The sequence below is a fragment of the Suricata suricatta genome, chromosome 3 (genome assembly GCF_006229205.1).
Source record: "Suricata suricatta isolate VVHF042 chromosome 3, meerkat_22Aug2017_6uvM2_HiC, whole genome shotgun sequence".
NCBI classification, from domain to species: Eukaryota; Metazoa; Chordata; class Mammalia; order Carnivora; family Herpestidae; genus Suricata; species Suricata suricatta.
Window position 1 is genome coordinate 78,307,707 of NC_043702.1, and position 20,112 is coordinate 78,327,818.

General features: G+C 46.2%; 1 protein-coding gene across 2 annotated transcripts in view; it reads right to left on the reverse strand.

Annotated features, from left to right (window-relative positions):
- Positions 1-1,929: 1,929 nt before the first annotated feature.
- The window catches only part of KIF5C (kinesin family member 5C), a 151,283-nt gene continuing 133,100 nt past the window's right edge, over positions 1,930-20,112 (reverse strand). Inside the window, exons 23-26 of one of the 2 annotated variants that reach the window (XM_029934611.1) lie at positions 19,102-19,206; positions 16,747-16,963; positions 15,443-15,556; positions 1,930-3,472 (exon numbers count right to left, since the gene is read on the reverse strand). In XM_029934611.1, coding sequence (XP_029790471.1) covers positions 15,450-15,556; positions 16,747-16,963; positions 19,102-19,206 — 429 coding nt within the window. In that variant the 3' untranslated portion in view covers positions 1,930-3,472; positions 15,443-15,449. The remainder of the gene's footprint in view (positions 3,473-15,442; positions 15,557-16,746; positions 16,964-19,101; positions 19,207-20,112) is intronic. The other variant, XM_029934612.1, reaches the window with a different exon arrangement.

Genomic DNA, 20,112 nt, shown 5'->3' on the forward strand with positions numbered 1-20,112 from the left:
GATATGTAAAAGTGTAAGCAGACTTCATAAAGCAGCGCCTCCTACAGCAGGAACCTGGCCCTTGTTCAACACTTTTAAAAAGTCTAAATTGTTAGTGTTAAATGAAACGGTTCCTTTAGTTTGTGCAAGATATTCAGGGTGAGACAATGAAGTGAAATCCTCCCCTTCCAGGTAACAACTTCCCTAAATGTCACGTAGCCAGACTCTAAATGTCTCCTGCCCTGCTAAAAAAAAAAAAAAAAATACACTTCAAAGAGGGGACTGTTAAGACTTTTATTTGCTTTCAGTTATTCCTCTAGGAAAAGAGAACCAGTAAGTCTCCCCATGAGTCCTGGTGATGGCTTGGTCTGGTCTTGGACAGAAATATCCCTTCTTCATGTGAAATTAGGGCATTAAAAAGTCACTAGATGCTATATTCTAGGCAAACAGTTTTCTTCATTTATTCCAATATTACTATGAATTCTAACTTTTGTAATCACGATACTATTTCCTTTAAAAGTCTGAATCCACATTTATGCTCCCTACTACCTGCCATTCAGGCAAGCCGACTATACAGCATTTGAAGAGATGACACATTTGTACAGAATTCCCTAGTAACTGATCAAAACCCATTTGGCATTAATATGTTTTAGTCTCCATCTATAAATCTTTTTAAGTTCTAAAAGCACTTTATGAATTGATAATACAGTCAAGGAAGGAATATACTACGTTATAAAAATGCAATTGGTAAGTTGAATGCAACCATAAATTTTGATATCCCAAATAGCCTTTCTCTAATTTAACGATCCACCATCCTATAGGTAGAGATTATTTGTATAAATCATCTTGCTATTCCCTTATAGCATCAAAAAGTAAACTTTCAAGAAATAGCATGAAATATAAAATTACTCATAGAGGAGAAACACACATCCTCTCTCTCTCTCTCTCACTCTCTAGCAAAAAGTAGCATACAACCAAAAATATAATCATAGGCTCAGCCATTCAGAAGTATGGTTTTTATATTTAGAGTACAAATGTAAAGAAGTAATAATCTAAAAAACCAATGAAAATTGCAGAAATGTGGCTTTTAAAAATAGTGGCCTACAGAGAATCCGGTCCTGATATTAGTTTATTATACAAAGTAATATTTAGGGATCCATGTGAATATACTGTATAATCCAATCTGCCTACCTTTTAGTCACAGTGTGGGAAAGTTAGTTTAGAGGTCCATAAAGATTGAAGCTAGGTGAACTGACTGGCTGATCAGCAAGTAGCAGAATTATCTTTAAAAGACATCAAAGCCAACTTTCTCTGTGAATAAAAGTAGTGTGACTTTTGTGAGTCCCTTGTGGAGATCAAGAAATATGGAGCTACAAGTGAAACACATAGTTCTTTTTGAAACATGAAAGGACCAAGTGATTCTTTAGACATAGAAAAGGGGTAACCGCAGAAAAAGTTACTTTGGAAAGAGTCTAAAATAATCTATTAACAAGAGAGCCCCCAGAAAGAATTACTGACCTTTGCTCAATTTCCAAACATAAAGTAATACAGTTGCATAAAAGACAGTAGAGTCTGACAACTACTAATTGGCAATTCTCTCCAAGACCAAAGTTTCAGCCTCTAAAATCAGAGCCAAACATATTAACAGCAAGATTATAATCTATGGCACATGTTATAACCTGATGAGGTTTGCAAATCCTGTCCTACAAAGTCCCTTTTATCAGACTGCAAATAGCCATTGCGCATCTATTTCAGACAAGTACTGGCAATATAAGAAAATCAAAAGAAGAATTTTTTTAATGTAAATGAATGCAAAATTGTCACCTTTATGAAATAAATACTTCAGTAGAATTTTTCTTCTTCTTCCTCCTTAGTGCCCCCCTCAAAAAAAACCCAAACCCCACCTATAAACAAAGTGCAACATTTAACAAATAAATTAAGTCAAAGCAGTTTTGTTGTGTTAGGTAAATTTTATACAAGAAAAGTCTGGAAGTCAATTCACAGTCTTCAGTGCTTTACACACACACACACACACACACACACACACACATACACACACACACACACACACTATCTCAACTACAACTCACACAGCAAAGAGAGAACTCCCTGTCTCCCCGGCCTACATTTCTTTCCTGTGGTGACAGCAGCAGGGACAGTGCCAGCTGGCTCATCATGGGCAGGCACAGAGATAGGTTGGATGCTTTCGCTGAGATTGGTCTGGTTGTCACTGACTTACCCTCAAATTGTCAAAACTAGCAGCACCACACAAGACCAAGTTAAATGAATCCTTGTCAGCTTCCCTGAAGACTTTACTACTTAGAAATCAATCATTTTAAAATCCACAACTGGAAGTAAGAGTTGATTTAGCTTCAAATTCAAGTGTTAAATAAACCAACAGTTAAATGTAAAAAAAAAAAAATCCATCCATACTGATTTCTTCTAATTCTGCTTAAGAAGATGAAATCAATGTGAAGCCAAAGAGCAAACTCAAACAAACAATCAGCAACGGAGGGTTACAATAACAACTTATTCACAGCAACTTATTCATAGGCACAAACATTTGTCAATTACTCCCCTGCCCAAGGACTTCTTTTTTCAACTGTGGGAATGATCCTGGATTTCATCAGCAGTACCCCCTCAAGGCTTCAGATGGTTCTCTACAGGAAGAGGCCATCTCCAAGGCAAGCTCCAGTACAGTCAGGGAGGAGGGAGCAAGGAGAGGGCCACCCCATTTCCAATCACCCAACTTTGCAGCATTTTCAACACTTCTGAAGGAAGGATGTTCAAAGTGGGCTGACTTAAACGAGTCGCTGCAGGTTCGCTAGCAAGCAGCTTAGGTGAATTTTATGACTTTTTGCTTTTACATAGATATGTCTGAATGAACAAATTCTATATTGCTACTGTCAGATTGTTTTTTTGCCTTGAAGAAATTTGCTTTGCATTTTAACAGGTGCCTTACGAAAAGGTGTATTTCATAGATCCACAGATGTGACCGGGGTATTCAAAATGCTTCTTTGGGGTAATTTGTTTTGGAAAAGTGTTCAGAATGAAAATTTTGAACCTTTATAGCAGCACTTTTTTTGTTGTTCCCTAAAAATATAAAGTAATGTGTTTATTTTACAGGAGACCAGACAGGTGCAATGGAGCTTGGATGTTCCCCCCAGGGAACGGCTCGGAGGGCGTTTGCTGGGACTGTGCACCACGAAAGGAGGCTTCAGGGACCGCCCAGAGACCACCCAAAGCCCTGAGGCCGAGTCCCCGGCAACAGTTCCAATTCTTCTGCAATTGTCCCCTTCAGAGTTCTCAGGAAAAGTCCAAGCACAGATCTGTACACACAGAAAGTCTACACAGCTCGAATATCTGAAACTGGTGTACTGCAGACGGCTGGGGTAAACCAATATAAAAGAAAATGGAAATTGTGTAGGAGGGAAAAAAAATAAAGGAATTGGTGATTAACGTAGTCCTTGACATGCTACACGAAGAGCTGTATCTGTTGAAAGAGAACCAGAGAGAGACACAGGTGTTAGAGAACACAGTGGAAATACCCTCCTCAAAAAGTGTTTTGATATTTGGCATATCTAGAGTATTTAGATATTTAGATGAATATTCTAGATATTTAGACCAGAGCTGTCCAATAAAAATACCATGTGAGCTACATATTTAATTTTAAATCATCTTCAAGTGGTCACATTAAAAAGTGGGAAGAAGTAAAATGAATTTTAATAATATAATTCATTTAACCCAATCAATTCAATATATTGTCATTTCAACATGTAATCATTATTACAGGTTGAGACGTCTCATGTTACAATATCACTATCGGGATACTGCAGTCTTTTATCCATGGCGTTTGCAATGTGTTGTATATTCTATCTATACTTTGGGCACATCTCAGTTTGGACTCGGCCACTTTCAAGTTTCAGTGGCCACATGCGGCTGGTGGCTAGTGTATCAGACAGCACAGCCTCCTGTTTACTGCTTTTGATTTAAGCACTTAGCCCTGACCACAGTCTTCTCCAAAAGTCCTTATCTATTGACACTGGTGATAGAGGAACATAATGCATTTTCTTCATTCCTAAGAAGTCCTCGAATACCTTTGCCCTTCCCAGCACTTGGGATTTGGAGTCAGGTCAGACATGACCCCTACCCCAGGCTCTCTCAAGAAAGAAGTTTCCAGTCCCAGCTGAAAGGTAGCTTTCACCTCCCTGGGCTGATGAAGTTGCTCGGAGGGGATTCCCTTTGATTTTGCCCACCAGAGGTCCATCTGATCGTGCCCAGGTCTCCAGGACAAACGTCTGGGCTAGTCCTGACCCAGAGGCAAGACTTGAGTGGCCTCTGTTGCCTTTGGACCAACTCAACTTTCAGGAAGAAACCAAAGGGTTCAGCTTCTTTCCACCAGCTGGAAGCCATGGGTTTGCCAGGGATCCTCCTGTGGGTTTTGTGCAAAGCTCAGGGCGCTTGTGGGATGGAGAGGGGATGTCAGCAGTGGTAGGGAGAGCCTCATCCTGGAAAGGCAGGGAACTGCCCAGCACGGAAATACGCCAGACACGAAGAAAACCCCAAGTGTCCATCTGATTTTAAAAGGAACCCCCTAATCCTGTTTTTGCCCCAAGAAGAAGGCTTATATCTAACTTTAGAGATCCACCGTGCTATTTATGTCAGATTCCTGCTACAGTGCTCTCTCCTCTCTAATTTTTTCCCTTTACTCTCCTGACTCATGTGTTATAAGTAACCTCACATATTTTATATAAATAAGCAGGATGTAAATTATCCATAAATAGTAAAAATTCTGCATGTGTAAAGGGATTATAAAAGTAGGGAGGATCAAAGTGGGGAGGGGGGGGAGGAAAAAAGAACAGTAATTGTGTAGGAAAAAAAGGAAACACGTTCTTTTTTATAATACCACTTCTTCCCAGACACAAAAAATAGTCCGAGAGTTCATCTGGTAGCTACCGTCTCTTTCTCCAATGGTGTAACTGTCCCCAGGTAGAAAGCTGCTCCATTAAAGAAGGCTTAGAGAATGTCACATGGTAATATTCATGTCCTTTTTAGAAGTCACAGAGGAAGAAAGATTTGTCTTTGGGAAGAGCATCTTTAATGTTTGGCCTTTATGGTAAGATTTTGTGCTTACTATTAGGACAAGAGATGAAGACTCTAGAAGCCTGGTCATAGTTGTCATTTTAATTCAGTTTGAGCTGAAAACCAATAGGCACTGGGATGCTTTCTAAAGACCACCACCAGAGTCCCCATTTCACTTTCCTTACAGGGTCCTTTCTGCAAGCACATGATCTCAGAACCACTTATGGGCCACGCTGGCCAGATGGGACGGTCTTCCTGCGGGCCTGGAGGCAGGGAGGTAGGAGCATGTGCCTTCAATTGTAGGATTAGGGCTGAGTGTGGGGACTGTAGCCAACCCTTGTTGACAGAGCCTAGGATTAAAGACACATGCTCGGTGGGGTGGCCTCAACTATGCCTGGGGACCATGGAGCCCTACGATTTCCACCAGATGGCCTTTCGTTCAAACCCCCCACCCTTCCATGGACAAGACTCAGCACGTTCTGGCTAACAGTACGTTAGAAACAGGGAGCCACAGTGGAGACCCAACCTGCTTAGTCACCTCAAGGAGAGTGAGAAGGCGGAGATGGTGACAGGCTACCAAAAGGAAAAACACAGGAACTCCACCAATAAAGGGTCCTTTATTAGAAAGAGGTCATTCTGCATCCTGAGTTAAAGATCTTTACGGCCCATCTGCCAAAGCAATCTTTCCAGCAAGCCCAAGAAAAAAGGACTCAACTGAAAAAAAGGTTCCTAGACATCCCCCCAACTATCTGAATGTTCAACTCTTCTGATAAATCCAGGTGGGGGGCAGAGGGATGGAGAGAGCTTCTAAAAGTAAATGGGTTGGCCCCAGGAGAAACCATTTCTGACTTCTGATGGCAGAGAGCGCCACCCAGAGGGGTCGGCCAATCTTGAGAACATTTAACACTCAGCTCTGTCGACCCTCTTAGCTGGCTCAGAGTTGTCGCTCATGGAAAAGCACAGCACTGGACCAGGTGACTTGCTACGAGGCAGTCCCTGGGCCTCTGCCAAACTGGAGATGGAAATTCAGAGTGGCGACGTGTGACCAGACTTAGAAGGAAATAAAATCGCCTTTCTTCAGAAGGAGTGGGGAGGCTGAAGAAAGGAGCTAATTATACAAGAGTTTTGCAAGAAAGTAGAGATTTATTCCCCCAACTTTAGCTTTTGCAATTGCTTGCAAGTGGATTTACACTTAATCCAAACAGTACATAGTTTTATCTTTCTTTTGCTTTTGTACAATTCGATCCCCACGTTATAAGAATTACCAGCTGAACGTCACGTACCACCACTCTTCCTCCTGGGTCCTCCGTGATTACTTCCTTTGAGCTCACAGGGCTGATTTCTAGGTCCTCTGCCCTAGTGGCCATCTGTGGTCACTTCTGCCTTCTTGCCCTGAGTCCCACCTTGTCTATGCTTGCAGGTCTGTGCCCACAACCACCACCACGCTGGCACCAGTTCTTGCCTCACAGCCTTCCACTCCTTCCACCCTTCTTTCACATCACGCACTCAACACCCAGCGAACCCTTGATGAAGAAGGTGCTATGATCATAACTTCTCCGTGCCCAAGAATCCTTCTGGAGTGACAAGGCTGGGCTTCTCCCTCCCCACCTCCCAACTAAAATAAACACATCACGGGGCACCAGGGTGGCTCAATCGGTTGGGCATCCAGTTTCAGCTCAGGTCATGATCTTGAGTTCATGAGTTCAAGCCCTGTGTTGCTCTGTGCTAACAGCTCAGAGCCTGGAGCCTGCTTAGGATTCTTGTGTCTCCTTCTCTCTTTGCCCTGCCCCGCCTCATGCTCTGTCTATCTTACTCTCTCTTTCAAAAATAAATCTTTAAAAAAAATTTAAAAATAAATAAAATAAACACACTGCAACCGACAGAACGCGGAAGTAGAGAGGGGAATCCAGTGCTGTCCATCAAGCCAAATGTTGAGCAGATTTGCAAAACTGCAAAGGAATACCATTCTGCTGTTTTTGTTTTGGAAAATAATTACTTTTCATTAAAAGTGGCATTTTGGTCAACAGTAGTGATATCTAAAAATTTTGTTTCAATTTATACCAATAGTATAAAACATGTCAAGAGACATAACCCAGGAATGTAAAAGCTTTTTGATGTCAATACTTTTTAAGACTACAAAGGGTCTGAAGGCCAGAAACTTTAGAACTGGAACAAAGCTGGTCAGGCTTCTTGGCCCAGGATCCACCACTGACAAGATGTGTTGTGTGATCTCAACAGTTCACGCGGCCTCTTTGTAGAAGGTAGGATGGCCCTGGACGAGACGCTGTCAGTGTGTGCGCGGTCCGTGCCAGGCACCTGCCCAAGCTCTCTGTGTGTATTAATGCATTTAATCCCCATAGCCACCCTGTATGTCAGACATAATAATTCACCTAGTATACGGCCAGTCTGGGATTCAACCCCAGGCAGCTGGGCTTCACACCAGGACCCCACAGTCACCCAGCTACGCACCCAGCCTGAGGCACAGAGCCCCCCTGCAGGTGCAGTCTTGTGACTCAACCATTTAATTACTAGGATTTTCCAACAGCACTAGCAAGTTGAACAGCCCAGTGGCTCAGAGGTAGACCACATGTGGTTGACTTAAGGATCCCACATGACCTGCTCTAAAGGAGGCTCCCTGGCTGATGTCACTACTTCAGAGGCTTAAATTGGGTGAAGCAAATTCTCACCCACCCTCTACATATGGAGTGAACCCACTTTTGCTGTGGGCACAAGGCAACTTATACATTTTAGGTATATTTTTTATTTGTGATTAAGTGGGTATAAAAACTGGGAGAATGGTCAAAGAGAACCCCACCAACAATGCCAGATGGGATGGAGCCAGGTTTTCAGGACAGAGAGAAGAGTAGTAAGAAGGAAAGACCATGATTTAGAAAAGCAACAAGAGAAATGACGGAAGTGCCAGCTTGGGAAGCTCAGTCTGAACCTCGAGATAAATTAAGGACCAAACAATAAGGGGCTTTTTGTTCTGCTTGTCAAGTGCTTAGAAAGAAAACTATTCTGCCTGAGGTGGAGTGAGGAAAACAATGAAGGGAGAGCGCAGTGTTGGGGGTTGAAAGAAGGTGGAATTTTCTGGATCAAAGATAGAAGAGCTAGAGGGCCACAGGGACCTAAAGTTCAGGGCTTTAACTGAGGGTAGTAAATGTGGGGAAATGGCCTGGGACATTCGGAGACAAATACATCAGAGGTTTAAGTACTAGGCTAGAAAATACTGGACTTCCTGTCTCTAATGTACACTTGGAATTTCCCCTTTTGGGCGTAGCCTACTGAGACAAGACAAGACTTCTTAGACTAGAACATTATTTATGCATTCCAGATGTCTGGGCCAAGCCTGAAGGTCCCTAAAAGTGGCAGGCATGCAGGCAACACAGGGTCCAGGAGGCCAGGCCCTCAGTCACAGATGACCATGATAGCAACAAAAGGGGACAGTCGTGAAAGCCTGTAGATCTGGGATAGGCGTCCGCCTCCTGCCCACAAACGTTTAGGAGTTTAAAGGTCCTGTTTTTAGTAACTAACAACGATATTCACAACACAGCTCTTGAAGTAGTAAAACCTGAAGAAGACAGAGCCATTCCACGGTGATGGTCACCACCCCAGGGAATGTCACACAAATCGGAGGCAGAGGCCATAACAGAACACCTGGTCTGCTTTGATGGCTCTTTGTGGCCCCACCTGCCAGGTGACCCTGCTAGAAACCACAGCCGTGCTTTCCCAGTGCTGTTTCCTTTATGCCTCAAAACATGAACTCACAGTCTGAAAACATGGACCTGTTTCTCCTGTAAGACCCCTGGGGTCCCTACAGGCTCGGCCACTGTGATTTCACCAAATATTTTGTCAAAACTTTATTAAATAGGCTATGGTTTCTCGACTTAATATATACGGTGTTTAATCAAAGTGTAGTCCTCAAATATCAGAGTCTTCACCTACATCAACAAAGTGACAGGCATCCTGAGCCTTCAGTTAATTTCACAATATTTTCTTTTTCTTTTTTAATGATTTTCAATTTTGCCTTTATTTTTTTATTTTTTGAGGAAGAGAAAATGCATGTGTACAGGAGACAGAGGCAGAAGGGGGAGGGAGAGAGGGAGGGTAAGAGAGAGGGAATGTTTTTTTTTTTTTTAAGCTTATTTATTGTGAGAGAGAAAGTGAGCAGGGGAGGAGCGGGGGAGAGGGAGAGAGAGAATCCCAAGCAGGCTCCGCGCTATCAGCATGCAGAGCCTGATGTGGGGCCTTGATCAATGACTGTGAGATCATAACCTGAGCCGAGATCAAGAGTTGGACACTTAACCAACTGAGCCGCCCAGGTGCCCCAGAAAAAGAGAGAGAATCTTAAGCAGGCTCCAAGCTGAGGGCTCGATCCCAGGACCCTGGGACCATGACCTGAGCCAAAATCAAGAGTTGGATGTTCAACTGACTGAGCCACCCAGGCACTCCTCTCAATATTTTCAATTTTATGTTTTCCTTGCCACAAAAATCTGAAGCATTACTGTGTGCATATTCTAAATTCTCTAGCTGACCACCTTGCGACCAAACCTGCCTGTGCACATTTAGCTCCACGTGCATTTTCTGCTGTGACCAAGTAGGAGCTACTCCTTACAACTTAAACATCCTCCCGCTGAAGCCGGACTCCATAGGGCAGTAATGAGCTCCAGCCACAAGAAGGCAAATTGGCTGAAAGGGATGCAGTGATTTCTTTTTCTTTTTTTTAAGACTTTATTTATTCATTTTAGGTTTATTTATTTATTTATTTTGAGAGCGAGTACAAGCTTCAACCAGGTAACCGAGCCACCCAGGCACCCCAAGACTTTATTTTTAAGTAATCTCTACATCCATTGTGGGGCTCAAACTTACAACCCCAAGATCAAGAGTCACGTGCTCTACCAACTGAGCCAGCAGGTGCCCTTCGGCAGTGATTTTAGCACAGAAAGGGGGTAAAAGAAGTGAGTCATGCCCTGATACACGAAAGTAGCTTGGACAAACTTCTCTAAGAAGCAGTGCACACCAGAATCACATTGCACCCAGCTCTTTACTTTCAGCAAAAGGCCATCATTCATTACATTATGTTAAGGCTGGTGACTTGGATTTTTGATTTGTGCTTCATTTCAATCTAACTCCTAAGTTTGTTTTGACTTGATAGCTGCATAAGACTAAGTACAAGAGTATATACTGTTTTCAATTTGCTAAAACTTAACTATCATAAAATAAATAAACTCTGGAAGCATGTGAGAACTTTATCCCCCTAAAAGTACTCTCTTTACTATCAAAATCTGAGAAATAGTGGCCTAACTATAGGAAAGCCGAAAGAAGACCATTTTGCCTGGAAGCCTTTTAGAAAACAGCCAAGGTACAGCAATGCCCCACTGGCGCCATCTGGTGGACACACTTGGCCAATGGTTTGGCCAAGCACGGGCAGGAAAGGAAGCCAAATCCAGGAACCTTAGAACTAAGGAGCCGGAATCTTATTTAAATGGTGTCCACATTAAATGTGGGGCCATGAATAAATACTCACGACTGCCCCAGAGGTCTATTTCACACCTTATCTCTTCTCCAGCCCACAACCCCGTTTATCAGCCTCCTTCAGCTGATAACCTGGCTTCTTGCAAGAGAAAGCAGGCACTAAGATGAGGCCCGATCCACGTCCCTGCCATCCCATCTACCACCTACTGGCAACTGTCCTTTCTACTCTGCCTTCTCGTCCCCTCCCCTTATGCTCCGGATGGCAGCACCTCTCAGGGTAGCGGGTTCTCCGTACCTATAACTCTCCCGTCTCCTGCGTTATCGCTTCTCCCGCAGTGGCCGCTAGGGGAGCCCTGCTCTGGCTCTCAGCCACCCCCTCCTTTCCTGGGGGTCCAGCATAGGGTGGCCCCGCGTCCCACCACTCCCAGACCCAAAGACCCCAGAGGCCCCACGCACTCCGACTGCACTCTAAGCTGCCGGCCCCGCCTCTAAGGCCTCATTTTTCTGTCCTCTGCCTCCTTCCCCAACAACCCTGATTACGAAGGTCTCTGCACTCTCTGCGCTCCGGCCCCATCAGCCTTCCCGAGGTTACCCCAATGCGCCAGCCATTCTTGCCTTCCGGCCAGTGCCTGGGCCACTCTTCCCCAGGCATTGTGTAGCTGGTAATTGTCCTGTCAGTGCTCTGCTCAAATGTCACCCCCTCTTCTAAATCTCCATTTCATTAACCTGCTCTTATTTTCTTCAGAACCTTAGCACTATTTGAAGTTATCTTGTTTATTTACTATCTCCCCGCAAAAAAAAAAAAAAAAAAAAAAAAAGAGTATTACTGCACAAGACCTTGTTAAACCAAGTATGGAACAGGCTCTCCAGGCTTGACCCCATTTTGCAGATGATGAAATTGAGGCTGAAAGGTATCAAGTAACTTGCCCAACACCATATGGCAATAAAGCCAAGGCCAGGGCTTGAACCCATGTCCAGCCATCCCTGTATTCCACGTCCTTTCTTTGCTGCACTACACTGCTCCATGTCCAGTTTTGTGATTTGAAAAAGATGTCCCCTCCCCCAGGCTGCCCCCCTGGATTTGAACTAGCTAAGATAAAAGCCAGCATTATCCTGAGTTCTGATTTCTACATGTTGGCATCTTCAGTTGCTCTGAAACTTTGGGCTTAAACCAAAATACGCATTGTGACTATATTCCTTAAAACCTGAAATGAAGCAGAAAGAAACCCTAAAGATATCCAAATGCTGCCCAAGTATGAAATGGCTACTCTGGCTTCAGCAGGAGGGCTGGGAAGAGTCAGCCCCTGAGGTCATTTCCTCCTAGGGCAAACATACTTCGGAATGAGCATCCCAAAAATCAGGAAGGATCATCTCAAAAGGTTTTGATCCCAACTAAGCAATGCATTCCACATTTCCTACTATTTTTTTTAATGATTTTGCATTTTATCACTTCCAATTATAATTCCCCACTCCACTGGTTACTATCCTTTTTTTTAACCTCTCCTGACAAATTCCCATTCTTTTAAACATAGTCAATGTTCTCGTTCATAAGCTTTAGACAAATAAATGAGAATATCTTTAAGACACCTTTATCTGGTCATGGCAGCAAATAGGGTCCGGACTCATGGGCCCTCCCACTCAGCAGTTAGAACTTGGGGCCCGAGTGGGGCACCTGGGTGGCTCAGTAGGTTTTAGCGTCTCACTTCAGCTCACGTCATGATCTCATAGTTCATGGGCTCGAGGCCTGCATCGGGCTCTGTGCTGACGGCTCAGAGCCTGGAGCCTGCTTTGGATTCTCTGTCTCTTTCTCTCTCTGCCCCTCTGCCCACTCATGCTCTGTCTCTATCTCTCAAAAATAAATAAATGTATTTAAAAAAAAAAAACAGAATCTGGGGCCAGAGAGAGACTAAAATCTATTTTGTAACAACTACATGAATTGAAGGAGGCGACAGGCTCATCGACTACCTACTAGGCCCAAGCACTGCACTGCCACTCTAGTCTACAGCTGACCTTTTCGTTGAGTACGTGTTCTGGGTCAAGCTGCTTAAGAAGTGTGACTCATTTTGTCCTCATTTCAAGAGCAATGATCCAGGCAGAGGATGAGATGAAGCAACCAAGTAAGGGTTACTGAAGGGAACTAATTTAAAGAAAGTGGATGACCTGGGCCACCTGGGTAGCTGAGTCATTGTTAAATGTCTAACTCTTGATTTTGACTCAGGTCATGATCTCATGGTTCGTGAGCTTGAGCCCCACATTGGGCTCTGCACTGAAGCACAGAGCCTGCTTAGGATTCTCTCTCTCCTCTCTCTCTCTGCCCCTCTACCCCCCTCAAAATAAATACATAAACACTAGGAAAAAAGAAGAAAGAAGACCCAACACGACCCTGTGTCTCGTCCAAAGCCGGGCCCTCTACCATACCAGCATCCTGATAAGTAGGAAGGGGCCTGTGTCATGACGTGGGGAATGTGCCCGGCCGCAGCAGTCGTATGGACAGGTGAAGTGAACCAAGGAGATTCCAATCGCAGACAAAATAATCAAATTCACTTATAACACTTGGAGTTACAGAACGCGACAAATCCCAGGAAAGGTGAGGACGGTGTGGTTGGTTCAAAGATCCTGAAAGTCTCACCAGACCTACTGCCTCTCAATCTCAAGCGTACCTTACACGAAACATGGGTCTGACGGACCTTTCCGGGATTGCATGAGGCAAGTGACTGTCCGTTGCACCGGACCTGGACCCCAGAATCTCTGAGCCAGTTTATTTATTAAGAGCCTGGTGGGAACCAAGCACGTATACCTCTCTGTCCCTACATTAAAAAAAATTTTTTTTAGTGTTTATATATTTGAGAGTAGTTTATTTTCTTATTTGAGAGACAGAGTGTGAGCAGGGGAGGAGCAGAGAGAAGAGAGAAGGAGACACAGACTCGGAAGCAGGCTCCAGGCTTGTCACCGCAGATCTCGACGTGGGGCTTGAACTCACGAACTGTGAGATCATAACCTGAGCTGAAGTCAGACGCTTAACAGACTGAGCCACCCAGGTGCCCCAACTCTGGGCTTACATTGCACGGGGTAATGTAGATATTGCATGTAGCACCCACATCCACTGACTTGTTCTCGGCTAGAGAATACTACTTTTACGCGGGGCAGTGACGTGCCCCCTAAAAGACGGCCCGTTCCAGGCCCCTCGCCCCTGCACATGGCGGTGTGCCTCCGCTCCGGCCAGAGGGATGCAGGCGTCCGCGCCATGTGGGCCCCCTGGGAAGGCTAGGAAAGGAGGAGCTGCTTCTGTCTCTCCCCAGCTCCCTCTCTGCTTGCTAACTGGCATGTGGGCAGGGAGCTAGACCTGGGGAAGTCCCTGAGCAGACCCTGAGGGAGGAAGGTGCTTGCCGAGGACAGTGAGTCTAAATTTACAAGGTGAGCTTCCCGTCGTCACTGTAGAGTTCCCTTACCAGCGCTGACAGACCGCCCGCAGTTTCCTTAAATGTGACAGAGAAGTCAAATCCCATCCTGTATAAGCCATGGTGACTTCAGGATAGGAGTTCTCAAACTTTGGTGGCTAACAGAATCAGCGGGGGTGCTTGTAAGCATTCAGGGGCCCAGGCCCTAGGCTCCTTCAAGAAGCCTAGGTCTCTGGGGAGCAGGGGAGAGTGACACCCACCCACCCCTTTGCTTTTCTATTCCAAGCTGCCTAATGTGGTCTTACAGTTCCCTTCAAGTACCAACTACAACCCCAGGAACATGTAGTCAAAAGCAATTTTATCACACCCGATTTTATTTGTGACTGAAAGTGATCGGATCTGAATGAGATGGCCCACAGCCAAGACGATGTCCCATCCTCCCTTTTGGGACACGGCAGATGGCGGGGGACATGCTGCCCGCCCGCGGGCTGCCTCGGCCCTCCCTCCTGTTCCCTCATCTGACCAGCGCCTGTCCTGCTCCTTGGCATGCTGCCTGCGGCGGCCCAGGAGAAAGCTGTCCGGGGGCAACCACCAAGCTCCTCCCTTGGAAGTTGCTGCCGGAGCCTCTTCATGATGTTGTTGCATTGCCTGACAGGGGGCTCCGGCCCCACACGTTCACTTTCCTCACCTTGATCCCAAAAGAGCTGGAGAGGCATCAGTGCTCCCCCGTCACCCTTGACCATTGTCGCCTAAGCCAGCTTCCTCAGAGGGCCCAGAGGGCAAGGGCAACATTTGGAGATACCCACTTCTATCCAGAGGTTACAGGTTCAGAGAGTTGTCCTAAACATGTTTCCGGCCACCTGTCTGTCCACCCAGCCCCACCAACAACCTCTTTCCTCTACTTTAAGTACAAAAGGACACGGTCTCTCCTTCTCTTTTCTAAAGCATCTCACTTCTCATGTGTTTGCTGGTAGAGCAAGACGAAGCATGTGGATGATAGGAAGAGAAATTTCCTAGAGAAAGACCAACACCTCAAAGAAAAAAGTGGTCTGGACCTACCTAGCTATAATTTAGCACAATTCTTAAAACCCGATCTGTTGAGTTCACAAAGCAATTATAAAAATAGGTCTTTCTGTATCTGGCTCTTTCTTTATATTCAGCTCCCGAGCCTTGAAGCAACCCGCCCACATCTGCCTGCTCGAGGCAAAAGCAGCTGACAAACAGGTATTGCCCTTTTGGATGCCAGCTGCACAGGGAAGCCCCAGAGACAGAAGAAAGCTCAGGTGACTCATGCACCACACCCTCATCTGCCCTGCAGCGTCCCCGGCACCAGGCAGCCTGAGCTAAGAGGACCCGGAGGCTCTGGACCACATTGGGGGCAGGCAAGGGGCGTCCCTAGGTCCTGCTCCAGGTCAGCTGACTCCCACAGGGGCGCACGGACATGGCCGGGAGCCAAGCAGTGGCAGGGATCTGCCCCTCACAGAAATCACCCGATACCGAGGACTCACGTCACATTTATTTCTGGTAGTGAGTGGAGTTTGAAGAGCTGCCTCCTCCCCCTCGGACAGCATGGACGGCTGTTGGAGACGATGCTGGGTAGTGTCCAGGGCGGATGGGCTTGGCTGCATTGAACAGAAAGGACAGAACGTTCAGATGAGGCTTACTCAGCCATACCTGGATGCCCACAGGGCGCATGTGAAAACCAAGACCTACGATTTTTATCATTATGGTTCTTATCAATCATCAGAGCTTTTCGAAAAGAGGATGTTTGCCCTCTTGGTAGTGCAGTTAGCTCATTCAGGGCGCCAGATGGTTAGGAGACGGAGAGAATTTTTATATCAATGATTTTAATTCTGGCTGAGCAAACTTAGAAGGACTTCTCATTTTATCTGAGACAGATCTGTAGGTCCCTCGGGGGTTCTGAGGGCATCTGGGCAGCCCCTGACATTGGATGTGGAAGTCTGCCTATGATGCACTTCTCTGGTGAAAAGATCTGTAGTTTCCAGATTTACAAAGAGCATCAAATCCAACAAAGGCAACGAAACACTAATCTAAGGTATGATCTTAAAACTAGAAACATGAGGGTGTTGTTGGTTTGCAAAACACATGCACAGTAATATCTGATGGGAAATACTATCACATGTTATGGGAGGCGTTTCAATGTAAGAAAAAAGCTCTCTAGAGCACCTCCCTAAATCCGGTTTCCGCCTGCAGCTCCGTCCTGGGAACTACCACTTAGCAGCTACACCCTCATTCCCTGTGTGGGCAAATTATGCAAACGCAAGGATGTCCAGGCCCCTTCCCCAGCTTGGAACCAGAATCAATGCACCGATGCCTGGCCTGGCTCTTTCCAGGCCACGTCCAAACCTGCCCTTGCACATGGCTTTGCCTGAGGCTTCTGGCTACACACTGCCCCCTTCGTGGGGCCACCCGGTACAGGGGCCTTTGGGCATTGCTGAGAAGTAGTCCTATATTCCAGGACTTCTGAGAAAGTACCTCTGTTTACAACCAGACGCCTTTACCAACAGCCTCGCCTGGCCACCTTCTGGGCTCAGCCCAGCAGCTTCGAAGACTGCAACGTGCGCAGCAATCTCTCAGCATAAGCCGGCAGGTGCCTTCCCACCCCCCATTCTCCCAGATGAATGCAGGTGCCTGGAGGCACCAGCTCGCCCGGCTCCTGCATGACTGACTACAGCCTTTCCCATGTTCTAGAACAGAGAGCTCAGAGCACCATCGCTGCCTTGGAGCATCAGTGCTTCTGGGTGCCGGGGTCCTGCCTTCCATCAAGGGCCCAGGTAAGAGGCACACATACCGATCTGGGCCGAGTGGGCCCTCCTGGCCATGTTCTTGGCTCGAACGGCCTCCTTGATGCGATCCACCTCCTGCTGGTAGCGCTTGCGGTCCCGCATGGCGTTCTCCTTGGCCTCCTTCAGCGCGCTCTCCAGGGCCTTGACACGCTCCGCCGTGGCCCGCAGCCGCTTCTCCAGCTTGGGCAGCTCACAGCGCAGGTCTGCATTGTCCCGGACCAGCTGCAGCGGGAGGGGACAGGGGTGACTTCCAGGGAGGCGAGGGGGCCGGCAGGAGGGGCGGACAGTAATATGGGGGCAGCTAGAAGCGGACTCTGCAGCCAAACCACCAGCTACTAGGTCATCTTGGAAAGTCCATGTGACTGCAAATGCTGGCAGCACCGGCGGAAAACGAGGATCCCATACCCTGGGCCTCCAATTTGCTACACATGATTCGTGGGTGCAAGGAAGTGGGGTGGGGTGTAGACTGAAATTAAAAGTCATTTTCAGGCACAGGAAGCTTTCAGGCTTGGGAGGATTTATTTCCTCTTTTGTTTGAGTGGGTGGGGCAACTAGTTAAAGGAAAATGACTAGTCAGAGCTAGCATGTGAAAGCTGAGAAATGTAAATAAAGCAAGTTCAAAAGCACCAGGTGAAAGGCATGCATAGTCTAGGGCTCCCTGAAGGGCTCCTCCCACATAGGACACGTTGTCTACCTCAGCATGTGGTTTGGACCCACTTAGGAACATATCCAAAGGCTAACAGGTAACTCCAGGGGTACTGCTCATTCTTCCATTATGTAGGACCCTCAATTAAGAAGCAACAGGTGAGGGGCACCTGGGTGGCTCAGTCGGTTAAGCCTCTGACTCCAGCTCAGGTCGTGATCCCGTGGTCCAGGAGTTCAAGCCCTACATCGGGCTTTGTGCTGCCAGCTCAGAGCCTGGAGCCTAATTCAGATTCTGTGTCTCCCTCTCTCTCTGCCCCTCCCCCACTCATGCTCTGTCTCTCTCTCTGTCTCTCAAAAATAAATAAAAACATTAAAAAAAAAAAAAAGAAAAAAGCAGCAACAGGTGAGACTGGGCATGTGTGGAGTGGTGTGGCCACGGACCGGTGGCTGGCAGAGGGCAGGCGAGTGGGGGATGGGTGAGACAGGTAAAGGGGACTGAGAATACACTCATCATGAGGAGCACTGAGCAATGTAGAGAATTGCTGAACTGAGACACTGTACACCTGTATTAAGTATACTGGAACTGAAAAAATAAATACATACAATTAAAAAAATAACAATAAAATAAAGGAAAACAAAAAGAAGTAACAGGTTTGATCCTGGGTTAAGAAAAGACTGAAGAGCCAGCTCTATTATTCCCTGACATTGGACTTGGTAAGTCATCCAACCGCTATGAGCCTTGGGGTCCTCACCCATAAAAAGGGATAGCATGTAATAGGACCACTGTGGGAATCCCAGTGGCTCAAGAAAAGTTTTGAAAATCACAAAGTGCTACATGAAGGTCACCTATCCCGAGTCCACACCTGCATTCTTTCACCCCGTAGGCCAACCAGCAGCTCCAGATTTTTCACATATATTCATTGAATTAATAAATAAAATAATTAATGAATTTCAGAGCCCTACTTCAAATTCCCTTGCACTTTCTGCTTTTATGTTTCTCATTGACAATTTGCATTAGTGACTTCAACCATGTTGAATCTGCCTGCGATCCACGCTCTGGGAAAAAATGCCATCATCAGTATTATCAAAGAGACTTAAGTCAAAGAGAGATGACATCACCTTATCCATGTGATCCAACACGGTGGGCCATTTTTATCATAACACAAATCTTTAGGATTTAGGGAAAACATGAACATTCTAGCATTTATACAGAAAGGAGACAACTGCCTAGATCACCAGTAGGTTTGGCCATGAACTTTGCTGTCCCTCTAGACAAAGTCCAGAGCGTCGTAAGAACCTGAAAGGGTGCTTGAGAAATACGGCGACAGAGTAGAGAGAAAATGAATTAAGTTACTTCGACTCCTAGTCTGTTTCCTCGTTTGTAAAAAAAAATAAGGGGCCTGAACCAGCTCCATGGCATTCACTTTACGTTCCGTGTGGCCTATAGGTCCAAGGCTGGGACCGGAGATAGGATGCAAAGACAGGGTTCTGAACACCCCACTTCCCAAACCCCAAGAGCTCAAACTCAATTCCTTCCATTTGGCCTCAGTAAAAGAATTTTATATATAAGGCAAGTCACTGAAGACTGAAAGACTTCAAGTCTGGCACTAATGTCTTGTGGTGACAGAGCCTTCTCCCAGACCTGCAGCCACATCTACGGGGCCTCTGTCCAGGAGAACACGAGAAGCAGAAGGAAGCTGGCACAGCTCTCCTACCTGTTTGTGAACCTTCGTGAGCTGCTCCAGGTTATTTTCCAGGAAGGAAATTTTCTGCTTCTGGGCAGCACTGCCCCCTCCATCATCGTTGTCCAGCTCTACGCTCTGCGCCAACACGAGGGGTCAGCGGGCAGGCCCGCATGCTGCCCGCCCACAGCCCCAGCATGAGGTGGACAACATGCTACATCTTCTTAAAAAAAACAAACCAAGCAACCCAGTCCCACCAGAGGTTATTCTGAAAGTGAAAATAAAAAGAGCTTCTAAAAGTTGAGACTCAATGACCTTCCCAATTAATCTCCCTGCTTGATGTCAAGGGTTTCGTATGTGTTATATTTTAGAGAACTGAACAAAACAAAACGTCCAATATTCCTTTGAAAGATACAGATTAGCTCTGTGAAATTGACCTCTCTCTTGCAGGTGGGCAAATAGACTTTTCTCTTTCAAAAGAAACTGCTCGGAAACTCATAAGCAGCAGCAGGATGAAAATATAAACCCAAGACCGAAATTTGATTTCAAATATCGCCAATTGAGAGAAGTCACCAAGCTGAGGGCAGGTGACAGTGGTCCCGATGGGAAGTCCCAATGGCCTGTGCTTGTCCCTTGAGCTTCCAATTCCATGAAACTACCTAATAAATCACCTCAAACTAGTCATGACCTCTGAGCACGGTGCTGCCGGAAAAACTCAGGAAATTCAACTGATCTTGAGATTGACAGAAACCCCCCTCCTGGCGGGGCGGTGCTCGGTGGTCAGATGAGCTGAGAAACACACGGATGAGCACATCTCGGAGCCCGGAATGGCGAGGCATGCCTGTTCATCTGGTTACAGACGAGACCACCGTCCCTCCTTCTCCCGAGAGGTTAACAGCTGTACGTGCATCTCGAACCCATGTCTCTTCCATCTACATCCAAGGTTCTCAAATTTCACCCAGAGGTGGGTTCATTAAAACTACAATCGCTATGCCCCTGCCCCAGTCTCCGCCTCAGTGGGCCTGAGGGGGCCCGAGAATCTGT